We start from the raw sequence: 14,036 nt of genomic DNA on the forward strand, positions 1-14,036 counted from the left end.
GTGATAAGTACTCCCTCCGTCCGAAAACGAAGGGAGTAGAAGGAAGGCTAAAAGGAGTAATTGTACCTACGGTACATGAACTTGCACGGTGGGTACATAGTCATACGATAACTTAGGAAAGACACGAGTTGATCATGTAACTTGATGTTCGGGAACACTTGGGCAGATTTCCGTCACTCATGTTTTGTTGATTCCACCTACATGGCATGCCACCGTGGTAGCAAGTCCCACATGTTTGTGGGGGAGAGAAAGAGATATAAAATAAAATGGTGTGCCACACGGACTCGACGCGCGTGGGCTAGTCAACCCAACCGAAGAATGTTGTTGCCGTATATAGAGATGGATTGTTTTCTACTCCCTCCGTACGGAATTACTCATGAAATGAATGTGTCTATAACTAAAATATGTCTAGTTACATCCATTTCTCGAATAAGTATTTCCGGACGGAGGTCCTTTCCACAATACATGTGCAAACACACTTGTTAGTGGGCATGATTTTTTTTCCATTCGATCAAAAAATGGATCGTATCCCACTACCAGAAAGGTAACATAATGAAAGAAAGAAAAAAAGCATCCAAGGTGCAACAAACCAACAAACTCAAACGTTGCATAAGTTTTGCTGCGTGTAGATATAAGTCTATTGCGTCGAGTGGTACGCCACAATGTGAGTCGCTAGGTGAGCAGCATCGTTGATGGAGAGGAGGACATGCTCGATAAGATGCTCTGTGCTCCCATGCAAGAGGGTCTTCGTTTCCCCTGCTGGGGAGGTCATCGAGGAGCGGTTGATAACATCATCTTTAAGTAATGAACATAGCTTGTTCCCCTTCTTCAGGAATTTCCTTTTGTATTTTTCGAACAGTTTCTTCTGCATTAGAAGTTTGCTCTCCCAATTAGTGTTGCATTAAGTGAACATTAGGAATGAGCTTGCATGTATGACCATGCATCCACTTGTCTCCATACCTCCAACATTCTCCTACTTTCCCGAGTTTCTGAAATGTGCCAGTAGTGATTTCTATTTGTTTGACATGTATACTTTGTTGTATATGTGTTGTTGTGTTACTATTTTTGTTCTAGAAACTTCCATTGTTCTTTTGATAATAATTGACATAAGGACTGATTTGCTTCTTAGGGATTACACTAACTATAGGATAGTTGGGTTCCACTCCCTTGGCTAGACAATAAGCACCAGTGAGTGATTGTGGCCTTAATGGTCTAACCTGTAATTTAATTCCCTCCCTTAAATCATTCACATAACACCTGACAAACCACAATTCTCCCAGCTCAGCATTTTCTTCCAGCACATCTTCCATTAGCCCTTCAAAGGTTTCAGTTAAGTCATAAGAGCCTTGCTCTGAAAATATCCTCACCATCTCAACTCCAAACTATTTCAAGGAGAGTTGTTTCTTCGATTTCCCATGTCTTCTCAACCATATATCAGCTTCATCGGTGACATACATTTGAGCAAGAGATACTTTTAACTCCTCAGGTGCAACAAACATCTAAAAATATTCATTACATTGCCTTATCTAGCCTACTGGATATTCTCCAGAAAATATAGTTTGGGACTTTTAGTTAAGGATTTCATGAACTGTGCTTGCACCTCCCGTACATATGTTCTACAGTAACCTTGCCATAGTTGCATGTCTTTGTTCTGTTGATAAAACTGATTGAATGCAGGAGTGTGTACATTGTTTCTTGCAGTAATTGGGTTTCCTGCCACACTATTAGTGTCCTATCTCACTTAAATGGGAAACCCAGGAGGCATTGTTGCCCTGTTAGTTCTAATTGGTGGCAAATTCTGCATTTCTAAGTTCTCCAGTTGCTTAGACATTTCGTTCTCTGCTGCTAATTGCTTCCTCAACCGATTCACTCTTTCAACTTCTTCATGTGTTTGCTCATGATGCAAGGTAGGAGATCTAAGCACTTGAGTCGAATTGGAAGGGTTATCACTTTGAGGCATGTTCTACATTGGTTTCACCAATGTGTGAAGAACATAACTAATAGCTGAAAGTTGCTTACTGAAGTCCAAAAGTACTTTCTCTACATACCCAACTTGTAATGAAATTCCTCCCTGCTTGGAACTTATCGACTGTGCTTCCTCTTGTAATTTAGACACCCGAGTTTGCATTTGGGCACTATCTTTTAGCAGAACACCAAAATCATCGTGCAAGGATAGAACCTCTTGAAGATCCGCCTCATCGATTGCTTTTGCGCGTCCCATCTCCTTGATCTGAGGTGTAGGTTGGGAATTTACCACTAGGAATCACCTAGAAACCATCCCTAAACCTCTGATCCTGCCGCCACCGAGCTCCACGCCTCCCTGGCACACAGATCAATGCCTGAACGTGGGATTGTACCGCTCGAGCAGAGTACTCGAACAACCACCTCTGCTCTACTGATCCATGCCTGAACTGTCACCGACTTGAGCGCCTACACACTGCCACCCTGAACCTCAACCCCTCCGTCGGTGCCGCCTGATACACCACCTTCGCCGTCGCTCACGAAGAAGGGTGGGAAAAGGGGTGTGAATCACCGTTTTGACAATTTTTTCTCACCAAGAAACGCCTCTGCCAAGGATTGATGGCTCATGATACCAATTTGTCAGGACCAAAACAATATTTGAGGAGATGAATTATAACTTTACGAATAATTTGGCAACTATTGATTGGATCTGAACTATTATTTCTATAGGGCGAAGAGTGCAGGGTTCATGTGTTAGCCATGGCAGGTACCAATTAGGGAATTCAACAATGAACCTCTCGAGCCACATCTCCGCTGGTTATAGGCTGGAAAACAATAGCGAGCGTAAAACAGTGAAAGGTAGAAATGCTAAAACGTCAACGGTAAAGTAAATCATGCAATGGCGACTAGTCGTCTGAGTAAGGAGCCATCGCAGCCGTCCATTCCTTTGAATCGGTATTGCCAGATCTGCTACACCCCTTCTTTGAATGAACAATGGTGTTGACTGAACGTGCGACAGTCTAAGCCTGACATTGCCCCTCCCTTGAGAAACGACGTGTCCTCATGGCGCTTGTTGATTTGCACGCCAGATTTGAGTTGTTGTCTTGAAGAACTTTGGAAATATGTACTTGATAAATTTCGCGTCTTCCCATGTTGCCTCTCTAGGTGACAAATCCTCCAACTGGATGTACTGCTACACACATGCAAGTTATTTCTAGGAACTTGCCTCACTTGTAAGACTGAAGCAGGACCTGTTTTGATAGTTCGATTAGAAGTGACCATGGGTAAATTTGGGCTAGGTATGGATTTGCTGCCAATGTGCTTCTTTAGTTGACTCACATGAAAAACATGGTGGATTTTCACATGGTCACAAAATTGAAGTATGTGAGCCATCTTGACAATCTTCTAGATGATCAAGAATGGTCCATAATATTTGTTTTGTAAATTTCAGAGCTCCTCTGAATCCGAAAGCTGCTAGCCTATATGGTTCCATTTTAAGATACACCATGCCTCCAACCTCAAACGCTCTTTCATTTCTCTTGAGATCTACATATCTTTTCATTCTGTTCTAGGCTTGTTGTAAGTTGTCTTTCAGTTGTTCCAACATGTGTTGTTTAACAGACAAGAAGGTCTGAGTTCATCCTCAGGTTCCGGAATAGCTAGCTCAGAGATCAAGGGTGGAGTAAAACCATAAATAGCTTGAAAGGGAGACATGTTCAGGGTAGTATGATATGTAGTATTATACCAAAACTCTACCAAAGAAAGCCAAGAACACCATTTCTTGGGTTCATTGGTTGTCATGCGCCTAAGATAAGTTTCCACACATTGGTTTACCCTCTCAGTTTGACCATCAGTTTGAGGATGGGAGGAATAATGTACCTCAGTTCACTTTTCAAACTAGCAAAAATATCCTTCCACAATTTACTAGTGAAAATTCCGTCTATGTCTGAAATAATGAGCTTAGGAGGGCCATGCAATCTGATAATGTTGTCCACAAAGGCTCGTGCTACACCAAGGACAGTGTATAGATGTGCTAGTGGTATAAAATGAGCATGCCTAGTAAATCTATGCACTACCACCAATATTACTTCATTGCCTTGGGATTGTGGAAGTCCCTCTATGAAAATTTATGTTGAACACCCTCTGTTATTTTCTGATCAGTAATGAATTTAAGAGACCGTTGATTTGTTTCGATGATGAGTTCATTTCCAATTAGATAGTCTCCGTCTTTTAAGTGCTTCTAGAATAGCCACGGTCTCTTTTCCATGAGTGGAAAGTGCAATATTTCTAGGGCACAAGGAAGAGTTGTAGTATGTTGGAGGTCTTCCATGCTGCTTCAACATTGCGCCAAATTCCTTTACCAGAAGCATCAGTCTCCAAGATAAAAGGCTGAGAGGTATTTGGTAGGACTAGAACTGGGGTTGTAATGAGAGCATTTTGGAGCTGAGCAAAAGCTTTGCCATGTTCACTCTTCCAGGAAAATTGTCCTTTCTTAATAGATCACATACCCTTTAATAAATTTTCTATAATAACCTACTAACCCAAGGAAGCATTTTAATTTTGTAACACTATCAGGTGTTGTCCAGTCTGCAACAGCTTTGAATTTTTGTGGATTAGTGGCTACTCATGCCACAAAGATCATATGACCCAGATATTCTACTTGTTCTAATGCAAAAACACACTTAGATAACTTTGCACATAACTGGTTTTCCTTTAAAACTCTCAGGACAGTCTCTATGTGCGTCCATGTGATCTTTCAGAGTTGTACTGTAAATGAGTATATCATCAAAGAACACTAACACAAACTGTCTCGAATAAGGGCCAAAAAAGTTGTTCATCAATGCTTGGAAAGTGCCTGGTGCATTGGACTGCCCAAAGGGCATCACCAAAAAAGTCTTGACTCATAAAGGAAATGCCTCTGCCAAGGAATGATGGCTCATGATACCAATTTGTTAGGACCCGAACAATATTTAAGGAGATGAATTGTAAATCGACGAAGAATGTGGGAACTACCGACCGGTCCGAACTATTTATTTCTATAGGGTGAAGAATGTAGGGTTCACGTGCTAGCCATGGTAGGCAGCAACCGGGGATTCAACAATGAACCTCTCCGGCCACATCCCGGCTGGTTATAGGCTGGAAAACAACAGCAAGCGTAAGACAGTGAACGGTAGAAATGCTGCTATCGCGACAACGGTAAAGCAAATCCTACGGTGGGGACTCGTCGTCCGAGCAAGGAGCCATCGTAGCCATCCGTTGTATTTGCCGGATCTGCTACACCCCTTCTCTGAATGAACAAGGGTGTTGACTGAAAGTGCCACAGGGTAAGATTGACACTCCGGCCCCACCCACGTCCCCAAACATGAAACCCAGCCAACGGAAGGAAAACCCAAACACTCCGCGCCCCCAATCATTCACCCCCGCGCGGCCTCCTCGCCTTCCTGTCTCTCCCCTTCTCCCCTCCCTTTCCGCTGCAGCTGGGTAGGGTTTAGCGGTGGCTGAGGGAGGTCTCGGCGGCATGGCGCCGTCCAAGGGGGAGCGGCGGGGCGGCGACCCGGCCGAGGGGGAGGACGAGTATTCGGCCAGCGTCGGCCGCTGCGCCAGATCCGGCGGCATCTGCCCGACCCGGCGCCACGCGGACGACGAGGCCAGGTCAGCCGCTCGTACACCTGCGGTGAGGGCGGCGGGCGAGGGCGGGAGCCGGACGCTTGAGAGGCGCGTCGTGCCGGGGGAGATGCGCGGAAAGGGCGCGGCCGCCGATGTCATCCAGGAGGCGTTGCCGACGTGCGGGTGCCACATCGAGCGCTGCCGTCACCACGACGCGGTTCCCCGTCGACGCCCTGTACGGGTCGACGACGGCGAGGGCACGTCCGTGGCCGGCGCTGAGGAGGCCGTGCGGACGTGCGGGAGCTACACCGACACCCCGCCCCGACGCCCTACACCGGTCAGCACGTCGACGGCTCTCGGCATCAAGGGCGGCCGCGGAGGGCGGGGCCTGAAGAACAAGCGCGACGAGATGCCCGTGGAGGTGAGCCGCGACGGAGTGCACTCAGACGGCTTCGAAGAGTCGGTCGCGCGGTGCGGCTTCCGAAACCCGAGCCTGGTGCGGCGGTGTGCCACGCCGCCACGGAGGGACTCGACGCGGTGCGCGCAGATGGGGGCCTGCATTCCGGTGGCAGTTGGACGGGGTCGCGGCCACAAGGACACCCACGACGACTACTACGGCACCTCGAGGCCACGGGCTGCGGAGCTCCATGCCCCCACTGCAGATCTGCGCGCAGAGGTATGGCCTTCTCCCTTGTTCTTGTGTGCACGCGCGCGCTTCAAATTCTGCCGGAGTTACAATATGCTGGAAAATTTTACAGGAACTTGTTGTTGCTATATGTTGGAAAATGCTGTGTTATTATCTGTCCATGTGTGGTAGACTAGTAGCACCTTTCAATTAATTTTCAATAAATATGTGATTATAAAGGTGATATTTCTAGAAACAATACCTTAAATGACATTGGGTGGATTATGATTCTTCATACTTATTCAATTGTATGTTTGTCTGTTTATTTCAATGAGTTGTTACATGGTTTCATCAATTGCTTATGTTATGTCAGGGTTTTAAGAATTCCTCCAACAGCTCAAAGGGCCTAGGCCTAGTGCAGAAGATAGACAACGACTATTATACTGAGGTAATTTTGCGTTGCAATGCTTCATGGTAGTATTTTGGATGTTGGATGTTGAATCAAATGTTTGTTGTAAATGTGGGCAGTGGGTTCAACTTGATCTGGAACAATGCGATCTTGTCACCAAACCGTCAGCTCTATATAGATTATCAGGGTCATATCCATCCATTCTATGGTTGCCATTTGTGCATGCAACTACAATGGCTCCAAGGTTTTTACTAATTTGATTTGTTGAGAAGCATGCTACCTTTATGTCTCCAACAAGCATAACCGTTAAATCTAGTGAATTGTAGCTGTCTGAGTTTGTTATGGGTATTGATGATTGTAGGTATCATCATATTGAAGAAAATAGCCATAGATTGTTTTTCGGTGGATATTACATTAGTTTTAAATGAACGTCAAATCTAGATTTAAACTGAACATAATTATGTTATCTGCTTATTATGCCTTATATTTGTATAACTTTCTCTCTGCCTTAATTGTAACTTCCAATTTATCTAACATTCTATCCAACAATTATTTGCAGGGAGTTTCTCAGGTGTTTCTACATCTCTGTGGCACAACCATTTCTCATCAGGAAAATCTGTACACTTCAAATGTGAATATGTTAATGAAGGTGGCATGTGATAAAGTGGGTGTAAAATCCAAGGATTTTTACTCAATTTATTGTGGAAAAGTGTTGGATCCTGAGCAACTTCTATCCTATTATCAGATAAACAAGGATTCAAAAATCATAATTAATCCAAGACTCAGAGGTGGCTGGTATGTAATAAATTGCGCTAGACTAAATTTCAGAAATTATTTTTATTGGTAGAGGTTTATTACCAGCTTCTTGAACTTACTCTTCCTCACAGCCGCTTTCTGTCTTTAAGATGTTATTTTTTTCTTGCAAGTGGCATTACATTCCATTGGTGGATAGGTTCCACATTGTTATTTTGTTCAATTCCTGGTATGATGGATACTAAAATTGAAGTTTCACAAATACTGTTGCTTAATTCTGAAACTTAGGCTTCATGAATAATTGAAGTGGGTGATGCAATATGTGCCGATCATATCTATTTTTTCCCTTTAATTCTAACAATTCAAGTTGATAGATTATGCCCAACCATTAATCTATGTATGGCTCATGTGGATTTTAACTTCAGCATGCTTTCGATTCTGCTGTGTCAGGCTGGACACTATCGTTTACTGTTCAGCTTATACAATGGTTACCAAGGAAAATGGCCTTCTTCTGTATAAATATTAGATGATATGGGGTTGTTACCTGCAAATTCCTTCATGGCTTATGTTGAGTGCATACCTGTAGTCAATTGTACCATGTTTCTGCAGTTTTCTTGTCTGTGAGTTTATTTGTATACATAGAACATTGGCATCACTAAATTGTTAAGTTTCTTATAGACGCACATGGAAATATCCACCAACCTTCCTGAAAGTTGAGCTTATTTTGACTTTTGAATCTGTGTAATCCAAGCTTCGTATTCTAGATGGTGATGTTAGAACATGCATTGACTAGACTTGCTGAGTTATATACTTTCCTCTATAGCTTTCATGGGTCAGCCTGTCAATTTGCTTGCGGAATATTCGACAACACTTCTCTGAGTTTCGTTTGTCAACTAGTCAATTTATTTGTTTGCCATCTATATCTAGTAAAACTGGCCGATTAGGTCTCTGTTTAACCTCAGTATGCCTTTACTTCATTTTTGTCAGGCCGACATGGACAGTACTGTTTATTTTACGATTGTTACCCAGAAATTGGTCTTCCTATTTGGAAATATTGGATGATATCGGTAGTACTGGTTGATTTATGCAATGGGCTGTTATCTTTGAATTCCTTCATAGCATATGTTAAGTTCAACATGATTTAGGGGTCTGTGCTGTTGTAGTATGACTGGAAGAACACTTTTTTAGGGGTCTGTGCTGATTGGAAATTGATGTGCATTGTTGTCTTTTAACCCTAATAAAGGTAGAGACTTCATTTAGCTAGTGTGTGAGCCTCAACTCTGAAGGTGCTGTCCGAGTTCACCAATCTAGCTTAGTTATGATAATTATTGATTGGCATCACTCCATTAGTTGATTTAGCCCTAAATTGCTAATTTAACTATGATTTTATATAATAGTGATGTGATTATTATTTGCAGGGTTCATGTGTAGAGGTGCATAACTTGTTGTTTTTTAGAATCATGTTAGATCTATTTGAATATTTAGTGGTTATGGTGTAAATAAGTTAAGGTAAAGTGTCAGTTTGATGTGGCTAAACTATTTATACTAGCACAGTGTCAACTAGCCATCATTGATCGTAAAAGATTAATTTGGTAAAAGGAACACTATTTAGTTCTGTATGATTCTAGCCATCGATCATTTCTGGTCTTGGACAAACCATGCTTTTGTTATTTTTACCTTGACTGCGCTGTGCCATTTCACATTTAAAACATTTTTGTGACAGTTCTAAGCCTTTATTTCTTGTATTGGAAAAGACTGATTATGTTTGTTTTTCACAGTTCCTCAAACTGGGATGCAATAATTAGTGGTTTGGGTCTCTTCCGCTTGCACACCGTGTCTTTACGACGAGCACTAGTTCTCCCGTCCCTGGCCAAGCTAGGTCCAGTAGTAGAGGTGAAGTACTTGGGAGAAGTTTTGCAATTCTGTTCTCGAAAGGTCTTGATCTATTTATGCAGAAGGCATTTCAGTGGGATATGCTTTGGAGGACAATTTACTTCAGAGCAAATTTTGTTTGATGAGGACGGGAATGCCCGAATCAATGCTACCCGGCATCCATACACCAAAAGATTGGCTGTTCTTGACTACAACAGACTATATGACATATTTGACAAAGCGTTTAAATATGAAGGCAACAGATACCCTATGCATACCTTAAATTTGCTTAGTTTTCTGCAAGGTCCTCCTCCTGAAATTGACCCCCAAAGCGAGTCCATCATCGCATACTTGACCAATCACATGGCACTCTTGTCCCACACCGAGCGTATTGCTATCAGCGCTCTTCTGGATCTCTTGGTTGAAAGACTTGATAAGGAAGATAAGAAGCTGCTCAAAACTTACATGAAGTTTGTTAAATGGACTGTTAGGGTGCCATGGGTTCCAGCAATGAACACCACTTACAACCACTTTAAATTTATTAGGAAAGGGAAAAAATGTGTCCCGTATAAGGATAACAGAATCAGTTTACTCCGTTTTTCTACAAACTTCTTCAAGCATTCCCCAAGTGTACGTTAATCTTCTTCTTTGGATACAATCGCTCATATACTTGGGATAACTAGTAGATACAACAATGCTTATGACCTGTCTTGATGCAGTTCTCTCCAGAGGAACTAGAGGCTGCGTTCTCTTTAGTCATGGAATGGGAGAGTTTCATACCGCAGCTGGTGTACGATGCTCTAGTAACTTTTAAAGATGCACAGAAACCCTGCACTGCCAAAGTCCAGGAATTTGTGGACCAAGTTATTGCGATGTAAGTTACGAGCTTGTAGTTTATAATTTCACATAATATGAGAACTGTAGCTGATACTTTTGTTAATTATCCGCAGGCTCGGAAAGAACACAATTGGTTGTACCAAGGGTTGAGTTTTCTGAGCCGAAGAAAGGTGATCTTTTGAATGGAGAAGACGCATCAAGCGCATGTAGGGTTGTCTCCCTTTTGTTGCCATTTGTTTCTTGTGTTGGTTTGGTGGACCTGTGGTGTACGTTGGAGCTTCGTTTTTCTTTTTTGATACAACATCCCTCATTTATTCAGTTGTGATCAAAGTACAAGTAGATGGGTGATTGGCGAGGGAGCTTCATTTTCTTTCTCATGGCCATGTACAACCTTTCAGGATTGTGCACGCCTAAAGAAGAAAAAATAAGCTGCCCTATGTGCTGATAACCCAATTTACATCAGGTTCACGTTTGTGCTGTAATCCGCACAGCATCTGCAGATTCATGAATGAGAAAATGTCCACCCCATTTCTTTTTTAAAGCATAAAACTGAACCAAATGTTGGTCTTGATGGGTGTGAATGTAGAGCAAGGGGGGAGGGACGGAGTGCGGTAAAAGTCTTAGGGAGACGGGGTTTGGGTGGACCTGGTGTTTTGGAGTCCGACGTGGCGGGCGTCCTGACTCCTCCAAACCTCCCATGAGTTGTTTTCTAATATGCTGGATTTCAGATATCCGGACCTACCGCAGACGTTGGAAGTGTCCGAATTGCATGATGCGAACATTTGGGTGTGCTTTGGTGATACACGTTGGAATTACCCTTATCTAATACTACTTAAGAAGGAAAACAAAATTGCACTGAATTGATAGCAAGAAAAAGTGACACCATTGGTTGGATCGACTTGAAAAGAAACACCTGCAAATGCCCTCTTACCAAGATAGGTTGGGTTGGCAAAACCAAAGCCATGTCGCAAACCAAACCAAACAAAAGAACCAAAACTTATTAAATGCCTATCTTGTTTTGAAAGCCAGACTTTCATGTTTGGTTTGTGACAAGTCAGTATGATGGTCAAGCAAAGCAAACATCCAGATGCCTGGCTATCTAGTATTACTTCCAAAACAACGTTCACTTAAGACAAATTAGACGTACTAAAACAGTAGAAGACACAATCGCACACACTTTATACGGTAAGTATGAAGCCAGAATCAACACAATAAAAAATAATAAACCGTAAACGGCCACAACCAGCTAGTGCAATCCAAAAGAAGCACTCCAATAGGCATAAAGTCAGGACTGATAAGTTTAAACCATGCCCAGTTACAATCCAAAAGGAGCCACTCAATAGGCATAATGCCATGACTGATAAAGTTTATAACTACAACTAATCGATACAGATGACATTAAATGTCTTCATTGGGCCTAAGCAAAATCAAGTGGCCGCCATCGGTCCAAATTTCCTCATGATATGTTGCCAAGATCTCAAGACTTCATCCTCTTTCCTCTTAAAACAAACTGGCTTGCTCTTACCTCTCTCTGCAAAAATAAATAAAGATGCCTGTCAAATACAATACTTTTAATGTGACCACATTTGCCATTTCCTATCAAATGTGTTACTGATATTAATAAATTGGGCAACTCCAACACAATGTCTACCGTTAGTCCAACATGACCTTACTAAAAAAAATTGTGGAAACAGATGTATGTGTCAAAGGTACTCTCTCCATCCTATGATATAAGAGCGTTTTTGACACTACACTAGTATAAAAAACGCTCTTATATTATGGGCCAGAGAGAGTACATTTTTGACTTTTGATTGACATATTTCATTCAGACACTTGCCACTGTTCATCTATAGTTTGAAATTATGCTTCATCTGCTATGTGCATCTTTGAACGGCCATGGCTCATACAAATTCCAAGTTCAGAAACAACTACTAAAATAACACATACACTACTATATTCACCGAATGCCCATGTCTTCAAATGTTAAAGTGGAGATGTGAAGCTAATGATAACACTATCTCCATCAAGCAAAAAAGGAAGAAAAAACAGCCCTAAAACCTGAATAAGTGTCATCATGATGTGCAAGAAGTTGGGTCCTAATATGACAAGGGGGCAGAGTAATTAGGTAGTGACAATTGATTACAGAGTCATGATTGCGGATGAGCATCAATATCAGACATCTACTGTTCAACATGGGGAGGTGGCCAAATATCTTGATTTTTTTAGCAAGTAATGAAGCAAACTGGATGTGATAAACATGCATTGGAATTTTTATCATTTAAAAACCTAAGCATAATTACATTAGTATGCAAATGAAAGCATGTTTAGTGATAGTAAACATAAATAAAATGGCGGTAGTATGCAAATGAAACGGTGCTTAGTGGTGGTAGTAATACCGGTGATCCTGTAAATGCTGTCGGTGCGCACTGAACTCACTGGCAAAGAGCTGGGAATTAACAGAACTCTTTTCACCCTTTGGATAGAACTGGACCTTGTCATTGCCTATGTCAACACGAAGCATCCACTGGCCCATGTACTCTAGTCCATCGTCCAACTCCCTGAGATCATCTAAGACTAGGTAGACGACGCCGTCTTCATGGATGCTCAGAACAGGGAACGACGGAGGAAGATTTCTTATACCAGCAGGCTTGTAGGCCTCGTTTGCCCAGATGTTTTCAACATTGTACTTGCGGCTTTCCTTCCACCCTGAGAGGTCATGCGAGAGAGTCCAGATGGTCAGTTCCAATCCTTTTTCCGGCTGGTGTTCATCACATTCATCCAGGGCGACAAACTTGATTTCGCCACCAACACAGGCCATGGAACGGAACTCCTCGGCACAGGCGTATGTAAACTTGTTGCTGTCGGCATCATAGGTTGGACAATCTTTGGGCAACTGAATAAAGCTGAACTTGCAGTTTTGCTTCAGATCACAGAGCACCATGCCTTTGAGCAGATCCACCCAGCAGAGGACAGAGCCCCAACAAGAGAAGCACAAGTCAGGGGAGAAGTGGCTGGTGGTGCTGGATGGAAGGGGCAGGCGACTGGGATGCAAGTCCCATTTTTGGACGGACGACTTCCACAGCCAGAGCGCAGCTTGGGAGCCTTCTGGCCAGACCCTGACGAGCTCGGCAAGAAAGTAGTCGTTCCCGGCGGCGGCGGCGGCTTCGCACATGACGACGGCCGACTCGCACCCAATGGCTCTATGTGAGTGGTCGGAGGGGAGTTCGGGGATCCCAGAGATGGAGTCGTTCCTGGCGTCGTAGATGAGGTAGCCTCCCGGCAAACGGTTGCCAGGGCGGTACCCTCCGGCGTACATGGCGACCAGGTTCTTGTCCGCGCTGGAGATAGTGGCCAAGGTGAGGCTGTGGAACTGCATCGGGAGCCCGACAGATGCCGGCGGCCGCAGTATGTGGAGGAAGGAGAGCGCCGGCGGATCGGCGACGACTGCGTGCGCCTTGAAGGTCCGCAGGTAATCGGTGACTGCGTCACTGATCTCTTGGCGGCTTGGTGGATCATCTCGTCCTTCCCACGGGCAGCGGATTGACGACACTCGGCCGGATAACGCCGCGTCGTCGGAGAAGTAAATCTCGCGTTGGAGCAGAGCCGTGGAACGGGCCATGGCGGCTAGCTAGCTGAGGTAGGGATTAGGGTTGGGTGGAGGGTGGAGGGAGAAGGGATTTGGTGATCGATGGCGGCGGCGCGGCTAGGGTTAGGGCTAGGGTTGGGTGGAGCGATTTGATTTGGGGATCGAGCGAGGAAGGAGAAGCCGGGTTGGGCTTTGCCCAGATCTAAAATACTACGTAGCAGGGAAACCGGCGTCAAGGGTAAGAGGGGACTCGCTTGGACCGTTGGATCGACCAGCCAACGGTGGATACGATATCCCAGCAAACGCACGAGGAGGGCTGCGGTTCGGCGCTTCGCTTTTTCACACTCATCACGATGGGGGACTCAAAAAATCATTGGCATACCAAT

At 43.8% G+C, this 14,036-nt stretch overlaps 2 protein-coding genes across 2 annotated transcripts; one reads left to right on the top strand and one right to left on the bottom strand.

Annotated features, from left to right (window-relative positions):
• Window positions 1-5,366: 5,366 nt before the first annotated feature.
• On the top strand, window positions 5,367-10,358 carry LOC125540214. Its single transcript, XM_048703791.1, has 6 exons — window positions 5,367-6,244; window positions 6,567-6,641; window positions 7,162-7,397; window positions 9,134-9,857; window positions 9,947-10,101; window positions 10,178-10,358. Exons 1-6 carry the CDS (start codon window positions 5,480-5,482, stop codon window positions 10,212-10,214), a joined length of 1,992 nt encoding a protein of 663 aa, XP_048559748.1. The 5' UTR covers window positions 5,367-5,479; the 3' UTR covers window positions 10,215-10,358.
• Window positions 10,359-11,250: 892 nt separating this feature from the next.
• Window positions 11,251-13,833, bottom strand: LOC125540215. Its single transcript, XM_048703792.1, has 2 exons — window positions 12,461-13,833; window positions 11,251-11,595 (listed from the first exon to the last, which is right to left on the bottom strand). The coding sequence occupies exons 1-2, from the start codon at window positions 13,681-13,683 to the stop codon at window positions 11,586-11,588; spliced, it is 1,233 nt and encodes a 410-aa protein (XP_048559749.1). The 5' UTR covers window positions 13,684-13,833; the 3' UTR covers window positions 11,251-11,585.
• Between the last annotated feature and the right edge of the window lie 203 nt (window positions 13,834-14,036).

The sequence above is a fragment of the Triticum urartu genome, chromosome 2 (assembly GCF_003073215.2).
Source record: "Triticum urartu cultivar G1812 chromosome 2, Tu2.1, whole genome shotgun sequence".
NCBI lineage: Eukaryota > Viridiplantae > Streptophyta > Magnoliopsida > Poales > Poaceae > Triticum > Triticum urartu.

What these genes read in the sequence shown, in the direction of transcription:
- LOC125540215 (XM_048703792.1), bottom strand. Translation starts at nt 13,683, where the DNA reads ATGGCCCGTTCCACGGCTCTGCTCCAACGCGAGATTTACTTCTCCGAC.
- LOC125540214 (XM_048703791.1), top strand. Translation starts at nt 5,480, where the DNA reads ATGGCGCCGTCCAAGGGGGAGCGGCGGGGCGGCGACCCGGCCGAGGGG. An exon ending in TCTTCAAGCATTCCCCAAGT is followed by an intron (nt 9,858 to 9,946) that starts GTACGTTAATCT and finishes GTCTTGATGCAG; the next exon opens with TTCTCTCCAGAGGAACTAGA. An exon ending in GTGGACCAAGTTATTGCGAT is followed by an intron (nt 10,102 to 10,177) that starts GTAAGTTACGAG and finishes AATTATCCGCAG; the next exon opens with GCTCGGAAAGAACACAATTG.